Below are 16,150 nucleotides of genomic sequence, written 5' to 3' on the forward strand. Positions count from 1 at the left end.
CTCGACTGACGCCCTTTCACGCTCTTTCCAGCCTTCCCGTTCGTTCGCGTTTCGGTGCGAAATCGACAGCGGCGCCGGAGGAAATTCCCCGCGCGTGACGTACTCCGAAATTCTGTGTTTTAATTGCGCCCCGGATATTTCGACGGGGTAAAGGAGGAGAGGACGGAAAGCATTAATGGACCGAATCCGAGGCGGAGCTTGCAGCACGACGTGCTGGTGCAACGCGTGCACTCGGACAACAGGGCGGATGTTTAATTGAGCATTCGGTCGCGCCCGCCCGAACGCGAATGTCTCTCATAATCCGGCGTGCCAATTAATGCTATTAGAGGCATCGAGCGCGCCAGCACGCAGCCGATCGACAGCGGTCCATGTTAAATCCGATAATTGATTGTGAATCGACGCATAGTCTATTATGAAAAAATAAAGACTTATATGATTACCTTACGGAAGCAAGTCGTTGTTTTTGTAAGAGTGAGAATTCTTGAGAGTATCACCGAAAGAATAGTTTCGCTAAAGCATGTAAAATTTTAACTAGATACAATCCTGAAAATAATTTTATTGGCCCATTAAAATAATTACGTAAAAAAACTCAAACATGATAAATCATGTTGCTGCAAAAAATATTGACATTTTAACAACCAGCACGAGTGTTTTACATAGTAAAACATTGTGTATTTGCGTTGGAAATGGTCCGCTCACGTTCTTGTTGACAATTTGTGTTGAATTTTTTAACATATTCGAGTATCAATTTAACATGATATGTGATTATGTTATTTAAATATTTTATGTTAAATTGATATTAAATATTTTTTAATGTCAAAATGTCACAGTTTATGAATAAGTAAACAAATATCACAAAAATATAGTATTTTAAAATGTAAATATATATTCTAAAAAATAAATGCGAATAAAATATAGATAAAATATAGTTAATTTAACATATCATAATTGTAAATTTTACTTAAAAAAATGCTTCCACGATTTGTTTACAAATTGTGTCAGTATTACCCTCTTGTGTTTATTTTTTAAAATAATATTTGTGCTACCTTCTGACATATTTATTTTGTATAAAATTAATACATTTTGAATGGACGGTTTGGGACACAGGAAATGTATTAATTTAGCACAAATTTTCCAATGGTGCATTTTTTTATACTACATTTAAAAAAAAATCGTTATAGAAAATTTAATTTCACAAAAATAATTTTACAGAATTTTCCGTAATATCATGAAAGAGATATAATAAAATCACTGTCGCCTGCGTTTTAAGCAATAAAACAAGTAAACAATTTTCCTATTAAAAATATTGCTTTAAGCATATACTGCATTTGCTATTATTCAGCTGATAAACTATTAAACACTTGTGTATAAATTACGCGATGGTACTTCGAAAGCATAACAGTTACCACGTTGGATTTAATTATTAGTCCACCGAGTGATTAATTGCCCGGAGAATTATGGCTCTTGGCTATTGTCCTGTTGTAAACACACGCGGTACTCCATGTCAAACGCGAGTAAAATTTAGTAATTTTTCGCTTCGGCGGTCACAAGCGTAACCATTTCGATCGACTCTATCATTGCACAACCTAATTTCATTTGTCACGTAAGCGAATACGGAACGAAGCTCGCATCAATTATTACCCCCTATTTTTCCGCTTCCATAATCTTTTCCAAAATTGCGATTGTTCATTGTGCTGTTCGCGTGTTACATTTAGCACGAGTCGATATTTTCTGGGCTGATACGCCTCCTCGTTTAATTACGATCAGGAAAAATCACGCGTCCGATTTAATTGAAAATTAATTCCCTTCGTGCCGAGCGGTGCGGTCGCGAATACGCGCGAAACTTATTCCGGGTGTCACCGAGATCGTTCCAACAAAGTAAACGGGAATTCGAATCGACCGAGAAAAAAGTACCAGGGAAAATACGAGTATAAGTGGAACGCGCACCTCTCGAAATCGTTCATACATATAATCGGGCTCGTGTCGCAGTAAAATTCAACGCTCCATCATTCACTATTCATCATCGATGTGTACAGACTCACTGAATTGCCTATCTCAATTTGATTTATTTTGTCGGAATTCTATTTTGCTTAATATATAAGAGAAGACTCTCATCCATCTCGCCGTTAGCACCTCGCAGTCCATCGCTCAAAGGTTAAATTCATTATTTGCGAGGGCTGTTTCAATCTTTTATAAATTATCAACGAGTATGTATATATACTCGTATGTAAACGTATGTATACGCTTACTCTTATTTTTCGCTTACAAAAATGCCTTGTGTATGCTGAAAAACATTGACGCTCGAAAAATTCATCTCACGTGTTAAACTCACGTCCCGCGAAACGAGAAAGTTCTCTTTGATTCTCTTGTTTCTCTTATCCTATATCTAGAGATACTCAAGTAGGAGATTGGCCACAGTTTAGACCTTTTGATTAGTCATATTCAGGATGGTGCTTAAGATAGAAGAGACAGATTATAGATAAGATACAATGTTTAGATATAAAAAGGATTGAATGGTAACCCAATTAAAATTGAATAAAATAATTTTGTTATTTTTGACTAGTGTTAAAAATTTTTAATGTAAATCAATTCATTATTTCTATTTTAAGTTAAATTGCTTAGTTTCAAAATAATGTCTATATTAACGTAGCACTTAGTAGCAAATAGCAAATTAATTTTGGATTGAATTTAATAATACATCTCTTAGTTGAGGATCTTTAGTCCTATCTATCTTCACGACAAGGATAGAACGAACAAACGAACAGACGAACGAACATACCGACGCGAAGAACTCCGGGTAATAGTCGAAAGTTTATAGAGTCTAACCGGAGGAAAGTAACTGGTTTATGGGAAAACTTTCGCCACGTCCTCACACGGAAAATTTACGTTTGCAGCACCTCCGCAGAGGGGACCGGAAATCACAGGCCTGTCCATGCACTACGCTGTCGGCGAGAACGTGACTGCCAACTGCACTGCCTGGCCGTCCGTGCCTAAGGCCAATCTACGTTGGACCATCAACGGTGAACCGGTAAAGTACCTTTCCGCATTTCCAGTATTAGTCAACTTCTCCGTCCACTGTATCGATGTATTGCATTGAACGGTGTGTACGTGTTCGCCTAGCCACGGGAAATGTATTTCGTGTGTTCTTTAGATCGAGAGTTTATATAGACGAAGCTATACTAGTTTATCTTTGCGTGCCGAAAGTGCTGAAAGTGAACGGAGCCGTTACTTCCGCTTTGCTTCGTTACACTTATTTAAAGACAAAATCACATAAATACACGGCAAGCATGAATAGAACAATATTTTTTGAAGTATCTAAAAATTTAGCTAGATTAGAAAATAACTTTGTCGGATTATCAAAATAATTACGTAGAAATTTCAAGCATGACGAACAATATTTCGAAGTTTTGACATTTCAGTAACAAGTTTAGACCTACATAATTAATTTAATGGTCTAACAAAATTATTTTTAGACAGTATTAAGAATAGAACATATATCAGCTTATATCAACTAATTGTAAGAGAAACGACAAAGTTAGACGTTGGAAGAATACATCTATACGTATATGCACTATAAATAAATATACAAACTGTGCGTCATTACTTTCGCACTAGCAACACAATCAAACTAAAATAATAATATTCTCCTAAATTAAATTAGATCAGAATTGAATTAAATTATATATCGTGTTGTAAGTCCGACGGATTTATTTAAAATGCATATAAATATATTATTCCAACGTCTAACTTTGACAATAACTGACACTTCTCTTACTTAGTTGTGATGTACCTATTCATATAAATAGTCCTATTCTATTATTAATGTTATTTAATAATAATTTTGTTAGACTACCAAAATAATTATATAAGACACTTAAACTGATTACTAAAATGTCAAAACTTTTTGTAATATTATGGACAATATTAAATTTCTACGAAATTATTTTTGATAATCCATTAAAGTTATTTTTAGATCTATATCTGACTAAATTTTCAGATGCTTCAGGAAAACTGTCCTTTTTATGAAAACTAAATGGGAAATTAAATGAGAAGGATAACAATTTTTACAGCAATATATAGAAAATATAACTCAGCAAGATTGACCTTTTTTATTAAAACAAAATCAAAGAGTCGACGTTTTATAATAATTGATATTATTAATGTTGAAAAGTTAGAACAGTAATTTTGTAAATGAAATGGAAAAAGACAAATATAAAAGGTATAGATCTAGGATTAAAAAGAATATTTAAAAACAATTGTTTCATAAAAGTCCTGTTTTACTCATATTGTATTCTATATGAAAACATTTTATCTTTTAATCTTGATTATGTCTAGGTGGTCAAATTCCAAATTAAATTAAAGGAATTTATTTAATTATGCATGTACATATTTGAGACACATTTCATCGGAAAACTTTGAGCTTTACATGTTAAGTATTATAGAACTCTCTAATATTGTAGTTTAGTTTCACCAACGAATCTATCCCTATCTGGAAAGTCGAAACCCTATATGTACACATGATGGAATTGATTGGATAGGTACACGCGTATACACTCCGATCTTGCCGGTAAGCTGCTTTCGCACGGCGGAATCTGATTTCGCGTAAAGCGATAGTGTCCGCGTACGGAGACACTGGCATAGCAACGAAAGCGTTGTCGAGAGAAAATCTCGTTTTCTGTCACCGGTGTTGTGACAACAAAGTCGAAACTTTGAAGCCTACGCCTCGCGCACGATTAGCGTATTCGTTGTTTCGTGCGACAAATGTGAGATCATCATAGAGAATTTTGTCTAGTCTCGTTTCTGATGAGAACGACGATCCGGAAAAATTTACGAGAAGTTTCATTGATGTTTATTCGCAAAATTCGTGTTGCTATCACGGATATTGAAAATAATTAAAGAATCTTTCTTTATTTTGGTAAATTTGAATCTGTCTTTAATTTTTACAAATTGAAATTTTAGATAATGATTTACACAATGCAATGACTAGCGTACATTGAGAGAAGAGTATTCGATATTGTAATTATAATTAAATAATAAAATAATTATCATCAAAAGCTCCATATTTATAATTGTCGTATGGTTAGTAATATATTAATTACATCATATTTATATAGTTTCACAAAAAAAGATATAAATTAACACCGAAATGTAAATATAGATAATTAAATTATGATAATGGCAATCATTTTTTTTCTTAATAAGATGGTCTTTTAGTAAACTAGAAAATTAAGCAATTAAAAAAACTGTAATTTTATAAATTATATTTTTTAGTTGCTAGTTCTCTAGTTTACTAGAAACACGTTAATTACTGGTGCAAAAAAAGCGCCATGTAAACCTCGTTCTGAAATAAAATTGTTCGCAGTTTTGATATTGTATACATACATACATATATAGAGGCGTGCAAAAGTTTCCGGTCAGTAACATTTTGTACTCTAATTTATAAAAAAAAGCCTGAAAAAATTTTAATCATTATCGGGTATTAGTATAAAATGTGAGTATAACGAAATCTTGTATTGTTTTAACATCTAATAATGATTAAAATTTTATCAGAATTTTTTTTATAAATTAGAGCACAAAATGTGGGCGTACAAAAACTGGTCAGAAACTTCTGCACGCCACTGTATATATATATATATAATTATAGACGCATTTTTTCATACGTATTATGCAATATCAGAAAATAATTTTTTTGAAAATTTGTCCGAACTGGAACTTTATTGTTGATGATTTGTTCATGAAGTAGATTGTAATTGATGTGAGATGAATTTAAATATATTTAAAACGCAGCATACATGCGCGTTTAATGATTATAACAGAGTTCTAACAAATTTTTCATAATGCCATGATAACTTTATATTCGCGCATTATGATTAAATTTAATTCTTAATTTAAATTCTCCACGAGCGCGAGCAAGCTACGAGATAATATGCTAAACGAATATTGCGAGTGGCCTGTATAGTACTCATTCATTAAAGTATGCGCGAGATAACGAGATTAGTGAGCCAAAACGTGCAGTATCCTTTGATCATTTTAGAGTCAATTTTACCTTAGCGAATATTCGATTGCCACATCCCTTCGTATTTTTTTATTCTCAAGATCAAATATTTCGATACGAGTGCCTTCTAAATAAAGAAAATTCTTTGACACTAAAGTAAACGTGAAATGTTAAATAAATAAGAAAATTTTATTCGCAATTTTTAATTTTTTTCTTATATGTAAATTTTCAGCGCAATTTTAAAGCTGAACTTTTTCACTTTATCGCTACTTATATGTATATATATCGCGATAGAATAGTCAATGCACGCAATTTCCTGCTTCATTATATTCGCAACTGAAAAATATTAATTCCGAGAAGGAAATGTTACGAGAACAACGCGAAGCGTAGTAATATTCGCGGAACAATCGGCGAAAGAAAAAAGAAACCGACGGACAGTTTGCTGAACGGGCACGGTGAAATGTAAAAGATTGTCGTGCAATGTGCAAAATGTGTTCCTTAGAAAAGCGTAATTTCGCACCAAATTGATCGCCGTCCTCGGATCCAAAGCAAATCTCCGTTGAACCGTCAACAAAGCGGCGGGCAAAGTACATTTCTCTCCTTTGCCCGGAGCACTCTCGGCACTTTGATTGTCGCGGGCGTTTCTGTAAATTAGAATGAACTGCGCGCCTGGAGAAAAACGGTAAATTGCTCGCAACATCGCTTGCGTTTTGTATGCGGGTCGATTAACCCGCACGGGACTAAGTTCCAAGATTGTAACATGGCGAATTAAAACTGATTAAATTATCTTGCAATCACCAACCTAAAACTCTATATTTCCTTATTCAGTGCTAGACTTTTCCCTTTCAGCTTTTGAAACGTCCGTCTCTTAATACAAAATCTTATTTCATTTGAGTAACTTTTTTTTAATAAATGGATTAAGACTCAGCAGATGATATAATTAAAATTTTAAATACGCTAGATACTTTGACTTACCCTTACAATTAATGTAATTACAATTAAAGTAATGCAATCTTCTTATAATATATTATACAACATTTTTTAAAGCTATTAAAATTTCATGTCAATTTATAAAATGCACATATTAAACAAATGTCATTAACAATTAATTAATTAATTAAAAGTAACAACATTTCCATCGATAAATACATACCAAACTATCTATGACTTCCACAAATAATACATGAAAAAGATAGAACGGTTTTGTTGAAATGAAAATTTAGAGAAAGATATAAATTTGAAAATTTTATTAGACTATTAAAATAATTATGCAAAATGTTCTAAAAAAAGATTAAAATGTCAAAACCTTTTACAGCATTGCTCATCACACACACACGCATACACACACATATACTTGAATTTCCTATTAACATAATTATTTTGAAAAATAATTAAAACAACAGGGCTACGAGCCAACATTCGTTAAATTGTAACGTCTAATATAAGAAAATGTGAAGTTAAAGTAGTACATTATAAAAAACTAAAAAACGCATAATTTCGCCCGCGTAAATAAAAATATATGTTTATAACAAGGCTCAATAATTATTTTGATGGCTCAACAAAATTATTTTCAGATTTGTAGCTACTTAAATTTTTAGATACTTCAGCAAAATCGTTCTTTCAATATACTTACTGTTTTATTCATAGATATAAGGAATATAGACTGCGCATTCCTTGATCTTAGCTCTTTCATGCTCTGCAGTTACAAAGAATTGAATATCAGCATCTTTCTAGAACTCTATCAGCATATCTCTTCGATTCGATACTTTAGACAGAGGAAGAGAGCGATATGCTTCAAGTTATCTTCCTCTTTCTCTCAACTGATATTGATAACGTTAGGAATGCGTATAGTCTATATTCGTATTACGTCTATGATTTTATTACGCTGTTAGATTGTTTTGCTCGATATAATCAGTGACGATAGACGTACGAGTGCATGTACGCGATACGTGTGTGTTTACGAATTTATTACAACAACGTTTTATTTTTCCGGCAGTAAAAGACAACCAGCGAAAATTCTTCATTGCGTTTTTTATCTCTTCCTTCCGCAGAATCCACATGTAAATGTTTTCTTAAGGGAAATATACGCAAACCTGACGATTCTGATAAGTTTTCTCTTGTCTATTCTATTCCTACGTTCAGTTTTATTTCGTAGTCGCACATGGTACGTATTACTTGGCAAATAATTCGAGTTTACGATTTCGAAGAAATGAGAAAAGCATCGATGCGAGTTTATCGCTCGTTCTACAAAAATATATATATACGGAATTGAGGTTTTTTTTTCATATTTTACGTGTATCGATCGTCACGAGCAGCATTACACACATCCTGCCATGTAGCAGTTACGGCGATTTTACTTCGCCCTCGTACACCGTTTGATATAAGTTCACAAATAATTCGAATTTACGATTCGTACAGGACAGGAAAGGCATTGATGCGGGCGGACTTTATCGTTCATTTCGGGCAGAGAAAAAGTGGAAACAAGATTTTTTCACATCGCTCTCCAGCAAAGCGATGGATCGATCGTAAGTTATCGGGCATTGTAAAACGGTAAAACTGGTCGGCCGACACAATGGCTGCTGGTTCCGTGCCTTTTTATTAACATACGAGCCGAAACTACAATCGCGGTCGATATAGTGACATATGGCCACGGTGAAAAGCACCCAGGTGCCACTTTTTATACGTAATGGCTCGAATCCGACGTCGGACGCACGTCTTTTTTTCTCTCCGATGCGGGGGAGATATACGGGCGACTGGCATCGGCGAGATGGGAATTTAATGCGAGCCCATATTTGAATGATACGACGCTTTTTCAGCGACTAGCGCAATGGTAATAGTTCTTCTTTATTATTACACTCTCCTGCGCGAACAAGTTTCAGCCATTTTTCAAGCCAATCGCGTCAAAAAGTTGCGCGGAAGTTTCCGATTCAGAATAATTTCTTCGGTTCGATTTAGATACCGACCGATTCGTAAAATAATATATGGTCTATCATGTTCTTATCTGCGCGTGTAACAATGCATAAAATTATGAAGTTACTGCTCTGTGAACAATATAATTAATAATTTCTCTTATTAACAAAATTATTATCTTCCACTTACAGCACAATTATTCTCTTACGACAACTGCTAATATAAATTTCTTATATAGGCATATCATCCCTTTTATACTTCAAAAATAATATAACTAAAAAAAACGTGATATTTTCGAGTAACATTATTTTATCAATACAAATATTATACAATAGCATTAAAATGTAATTTGAAAGGAACATTTCAATTGGCAAATGATAAGCGATTTATGTCAGAATTGAGCGTCAATATTGTACGTTACATACATGAGTGATTTTTCGAATATTATATAATGATTTAAAATAAAGGATATTTAATTTATTAAGTGTCCCTTACTTAAAAATCCTCTTATTTGAAAATCAGAAATTTTTATATGTACAAAACATTTTTTAGCACTACAGATTTAGTCTATAGACTACAGATTTAATGAAAGGACGGAATATTAGCAAAAAAGTGAAAGCGCAATTGTCACATTGATAGGCAACGTGTTGCTTATCTTATCGTGACGCAGCAAAATTGCAACATATTTTCTGTTGACTTGCAGTTATTTTGAAAGCCAATATATTAATGTTTATATCTTGTAGTGACTCAGCAAAATGATATATTTTCTATTGTTCGTATGATAAACATGATAAAACCTTATAAAAGTGAAAAAATGTATAAGAACCGCTTTCAAATCATATGTTTATTGTCCTTTACACAGCTTAAATTATATTAATTGACGTTTTAGAAATCATACGAATAATAAAAATATATTGTAATCTTGTTGATTGAGTCACTACAAAATAACAGCATTAATGTACTGCTTTTCAAGCTGCAAGTCAAACTCCCTCTCCACTAAGGTTTCAGTCCTCCTCACACATAATGGGGTTTATGTGCTCCTTTATGTCCGTGAGAATGACACGTGGTTTTATGCGAAGTGCGGTTGGCTTATAGTCCTGGATTCAATCCTAGCCCTCATTCCACCTATGCCTCATTTAACAGGCTGAATTTCTCCACTGGTTTCAAAGAATGTGATTTCCAAACTAATGGTTGTTTTAATCGTATTAACGCTTCACACACACTGAGAAAAAAAATTGTTGACTCAACTAAATTGGCGGTCACGGGCTGTCAAGCAAATATTTTGTTAGTCGAAATATTAATGTATTTGAGTCAAATACGCAGTAGTACATTGAATAATGACTTATTTATTTCGACAGGACCTATTTTTGAATTAACAAAATATTTGCTTGACAGCCCGTGACCGCTAATTTAGTTGAGTTAACAATTTCTTTTTCTCAGTGCATATAACCTCATAAGAATTATCTTTAGTATTAGACAAATGGAGGCATGTTATGGATAACTTGCGGATGTTTACGAGCATGGGCTTGAAAAATAGATTTCCCCTTTAAATTAAAACAAAAAATAATTTTTTTAGTTATGTCATTTTTGAAGTAAAGAAGCAATATGAATTAAAAGAGCAATCAATTATTAATATCAAAACATGATCAATACTTTTTATAAAATCGTAAAATCGATATATATTTTCCTTTCTCAATCACATGAAGGAAAGATCCTTTTGTAGAACAATTTGTATTCCGTGCGCTTGGATCCGTAATAAAATGAGCGTCTTTATGCGAAAGGAGGAGCCGCATTTGAACGTGATTCCGAAGAGGCCGTAAAATCCCTTCGCAGTTTTCGTCGCCAATTCTCGTATATTCCTACGAGTTTTGTACAGGACACCATACACATAAATTTTCAAGAGACTACGAATCATTCAGGAGAAACGTAACAAAAATTGAATGGATTTAAGAGTCCCAGGCGCTCCGCCGCGGAATTAAATTGTCCCAGGTTATGCCTCTTCTCGGACTTCTTGAATTATTGGAAGGAATCCCTCACGCAGCTGATACAGCCTTTGAAAATGATGTAATCGTTATGCTACCCGCACCCAACGTCCTTCGTCGTCCTTACTTAAAGCTCACGCATTTAGGGAAGAAACTCTGTAAGAAACTCGCCGTAAAAGGCACGCCGTCACTCATGCTCGAAAGTTATCAGATCCTTTTAGAACGTCATTAAAATTCACGTGGAATCCGCAGTACTTCGAATTTAAATTATCTCATTCTGAGATACATGCCTAAAAATCTAGGATAAGATGTCGGAAACAGATCTTAACGTACATCAACTCTGCAATAAAGACTTTCCCTAAACTTCCCTTTAGTGGATATATATGTTCCGAAATGAAACAATTTAAATTCTTGAAATCTTTCTTAATTTTCTACCATTAACAAAGGAGAGGTCAAAGAATTTATTTGATATCGTATGCTCTTTAAAATAAAAATTTGAAGATTAGTTTCAAGAATTGATGAAACAATCCTACCTTTTCACAAAATCTCAAAAGATAATCAACGCAATAAGACAATCGATTCTAAATCCCATTACTCCAATTGTAGCTTCTCTTTCCTCTTTAAGAATGAAGGCTTCCCTCGTATCGAGCAAGAGTTTAGGCGGTAGGTCGTAACTTCGCGCGCGTCCTTATCCTGAAAAGGATCCCAAAGGAACTTGTGGAGAGCCTGACGGGCCGACACGATTCATGCCAGAACGAGCCAGATCGAATTCAGGCATTCAACAGAATTAGGCGATCCGTGGTGCACGATACCCGCGGGATCATCGGCAGAAAAATGCCCGCATGTCACTTTTCGTTACGTTTACGAGCATCGTAAAATCCCAACGAACACGAATTTATATATACCTATCTCGTCTCTCAAATTTTCTTGTCATTTTTCCTCCTTGAGTGGCGACACTCATCTCGAAGAGGCTCTTCACGGTTGCTTACATTTCCTTCGTAGATGACGTGTGAAATAACGCAAAGTACTAGATCGATCACAAAACGCTTTGAGCATTTACCAGAAAAACATTTAATGAGCGAAATTATCATATCGATTCGATTAACTTATATCATAACAGACATAAAGGTACAAAATTTAATACAACTTCGACTATAAGTATATAGCATCTCAGTTTATTGTATTTTCTAAAAAAAAAAGAAAAAAAATCAGTAATAAAAGCTAAACAAAATATTAAAATTGTTATATAAAAATAGATATTACTTTCCAATAAAGTTTTTTAAAATTTACTTTTTATTAATATATCGGACTTCTGTATCAATTTATAGAGGTGTTTTATATTTATTGGCTAAGGGGTTGTATTATAATTATTAGTGATATAAGGCGTAAATAAGTTCAGTTTTTTAAACAATTATTTTCAAATGTCATATTTTCAAAACTACTTTTTTTAATATTCTTAACGTGGATAAATATGGATAATTTTATTATATTATAAAATTTTTGTATAAAACATTGTTTAATATATCTTATATAATCGATTATATATATATATATATATAACAAATATAAATATATATGTATAAAATTTACCTATATATATAAATTTTATTCAAATGAAAATATGATATTTTTGCGAGGTTTCCTTATAAGACGTAGAGAGAGCTAAAATTTACATAACTGAGCCTCTATCAAGTGACGTTGATACCTACAGCCGATCTTAGGTCGCACGCAAGAAAATTTCAGACTTCAAGAACAACTATAAATCGTTTTTACGAAGAAGGGGAAATCGTCCCTCTAAGATCTGCCGGGAGAAAATTGTCCCTGACACTCGCGTATTCGATTACCGCGACTTCATATGTAACACAAGGTTCGTCTTCGCATGGGATCATTGCACACGTCCACGTATCGTGTACATCCGCCGGTCAGTCCCACGAGAATCGTATACATTCGTCGTTATACACGCGCGTATCTATGTACTATATGTGTATTTCGGCGAACGCGAGCGACCGGAATTCCGCGCAGTCCATCGGGAATCGGAGTCCTAGTGCCAGGATCAAAACACCACTGGGAGATCATCCGATAAACACGGTGAAGTCAACTTGTACGAGCCACAGCGTGAGACCATTCCAGATCGTTGCTTTGAATCGCCATACTGCAGCGGCTTATAACTAATAAAATCAGAAGTACATAAAAAAATGTAAGGTAATAAGACATAAGCAATAAACGAATCGGCCAATTACAGTAGAGAACTACCTTACATTCTCTACTGTGATTGGTCGATTCGCTTATTGATTACTTAAGTCTTATTGTCTTTTTTTATGTATTTCTAGCTTTATTTGTAAACTTTCATGTATTTGTAGACTGAAAGTCGGATATAAAACATATCTGAAAATTTAGTAAGATATAGATTTGAAAATATAATAATTTTGTTGAACCATTGAAATAATTACGTACGACACTCAAGTTGATTGCTAGAATGTCAAAACTTTTGGTAGTATTACTCATCATGCTTGAGATTTCTGCAGTAATTATTTTAACGGTTCAACAAAATTATTTTCAAATCTATATCTAACTAAATTTTTAGATGATTTAGTAAACTCATTTTTACCACGCAAAAATTGTCCACTTATTTTTAATAGCTCCCTTACAGAAAAATGTAAAAGTCGCGCATATCGGGTAACTCATCCTATTATGTGAAAATATCTTCTTGTGTACAAAATATTTAATATGTAATAAAAGAAAAAAATGTTTCTTAAAAACTGAAATATTTTTTCTTGTATTAAAAGCAAGAGAAAAATCAATCACAATTTTTAATTATGAACAATTAACTCTAGAATGCTATTGATATTGAATATAGTATTGCTATTAATATGTTAATTTTACATATAAGGAAAGACCACTTTTAATTATTGTAGCACAAAAGTTTCAAACATTTCACACTTTTATAGCTAGATATGATATTTATAACCTAGATCTTTATAAATACAAAAAACTTAATTATAAACTTAGAAGAAAAGAAAAAATAGTCATACTATAAATTCAATCTTGAAATGACATGAAATATGTAGATCAATTTCTCTTCATTAGACTTACTATTAAAATATATAACACAAAACTGCTTAAAAATTGAAACCACTTATCATGCTCTTTGTTAAAAATACTGATCAGCAAGTAGTTCAAACTGATATATAAAACGGATTAAATTTTTTAAAGTTTGTCCTCGCTTGTCCTAGCTTTTAGCATGAACCCTCTTTTAGATTGAATCCTCTGAGGACCGCTGAAGACATAGCTTAGCGCTCAATAACTCGTTCACGTGTATAATTTACGTGTCAATAGTGTTATTCTAAGGTTAACTCTTTGAAAATTGATGGTAAATCTACTAAATCCACTTTCTATTACAAATTTGATAAAAATATCAAATTTTTTTATATTACATATCTGTAAAAATTGAGATTATTCTTATAAAAAAATTTTGTATTCTTTCTCTTTTATACAAGTCATGTTATTTTGATTCCTTGAAATGAATTAGTAAAAAAATAAAATAGATAAATAAATAGTTATAGTTACTTAATAAATATAGTTATAGTCATAAAATAAATAGATCTTACGGATCCAGCATTAATAACTGTGTTTCAAATTTTAGCATCAGTTCCAAAAAAGTTAAAATATGTGTCTCAAAAAATTTACTCCAAAATAAAATATATCAACGTATGATACATAAAATGTATCATACACAAGATGGATACTACAAAGTATTATAAAGTAACGTATAAGTTGAAAAGGAAAAGTATATAATAAGTATAGGATCCGAAGGCATGTGATATTTTCTGTTATTTACAAATCCACCTGATCGCCGTTGGGAAATCATCGATAAACACGATAGTAACTCGATACAGCGAGAAAGAGGATAAAACGGTTGACCCAGTTTTACGACCTAGATAGTGAGATGGAGGCAACGAGCATGTTTTATCGATTGTAGTTCCAGTCATTGTTCCTATCTTTGTTACATGACTTCCGTTGTTTAGTATCATCCAGTATCCTGAAATTTTTTAGCGCCAAACACCGCGAAATGTTCCTGTCTTTTGTAAGTACATGGAGCAACGTCCGGAAGAGTGACAGGTGCGTCCAATGGAAGATCTGGTATTTATAGCTATAAGTGAACCCTTAAATGAGATTATATATACTAATCATATTAATTTTAAAAAATTATTAAGTTTTAATACGTATTTTCTTCAATAGTATTAACTTAACATTTACTTAATAAATATTTAGATACTTAATATAAAAAATAATAGAGTTAAATCGAACTCATGATTCTTGTATCAAATATAAATATACTTACATTTAATAAATATTCAGTTAGTACTATATTCAACATATCAAATATTTAATAAAATTTAGTAAATTTTTTTAGCATATACATATATGTATACGTTTTAAATTCAGTGAGAACGAGAAGGAAAATTCTAGTACAGAAAAAAATATAAAACAAACCTGAAATGTAATCTTTTCGAGAAAAATAATGCGCTCCCCAGTGAGAGCCGGACACTTCGATTTGATCGATACCACTCTGTCTCGATGAACGATGACAGCATTCTCGGTTTGTTACATTGCGTCGTGTACTCGTATGTATATCTCGAATGATCGTAAACGTGAAGGAAGGGAAGAGAAAACGAATATTCGAAATTCATTATCGAAAGCGATGAGAAGAGATGAGCTCTCAGAGAGAGAGAGAGAGAGAGGGAGGGGGCGAAAGAGAATTGTGAATCGCGCAAACAGAAAGAGCGCGGGAGAATCGAATGGTAAGGGCGGTGGTCTCGAGAGACCTCTTTGCTGGAGGACAGCTTTGATCGTGTTTTCGTCGATGGGGAAAATTCGAAACGCTTTCGCGAGAAAGCGCGTTTCGTTTTCCCGCCTAAGCACGCTTTCGCGCAGCGAGGGAAATAAAGCAAGAAGGATCGCGCAATGCGCATAGGGCAAGCTATGTAGGTACTTTTTCCTCCACACTCCCCCTGAACTCGTCTTGCCATTTCCTTTTTCCTTTTTTGTGCCGCGCCCTTTGCCGTTTACTCCGATTTCTTGCACGTCGGGTACTTCGCTTGCACGATGCGTGTTGGTTTTTCCTTGACGTTTTTAGGTTCATTAGCAAACGTCAAAGTTAAAACTCGACGTCGTAAAAGTTGCTATTGGTGTTTGTGTAAAAAGTTTCGAAAAAACATCGTACTGTTTTTGGACCGCCTACGTTTAAACCGCGGAAGTTTAA

The 16,150-nt window shown here is 33.4% G+C and overlaps 1 protein-coding gene across 1 annotated transcript in view; it reads left to right on the forward strand.

Annotated features, from left to right (window-relative positions):
• The window catches only part of LOC108780018 (uncharacterized), a 108,860-nt gene that overhangs the window by 50,686 nt on the left and 42,024 nt on the right, over positions 1-16,150 (forward strand). The window contains exon 4 of the mRNA XM_018547588.1: positions 2,895-3,028. Coding sequence (XP_018403090.1) covers positions 2,895-3,028 — 134 coding nt within the window. The remainder of the gene's footprint in view (positions 1-2,894; positions 3,029-16,150) is intronic.

The sequence above is a fragment of the Cyphomyrmex costatus genome, unplaced genomic scaffold (assembly GCF_001594065.2).
Source record: "Cyphomyrmex costatus isolate MS0001 unplaced genomic scaffold, Ccosl1.0 scaffold664, whole genome shotgun sequence".
Lineage (NCBI taxonomy): Eukaryota > Metazoa > Arthropoda > Insecta > Hymenoptera > Formicidae > Cyphomyrmex > Cyphomyrmex costatus.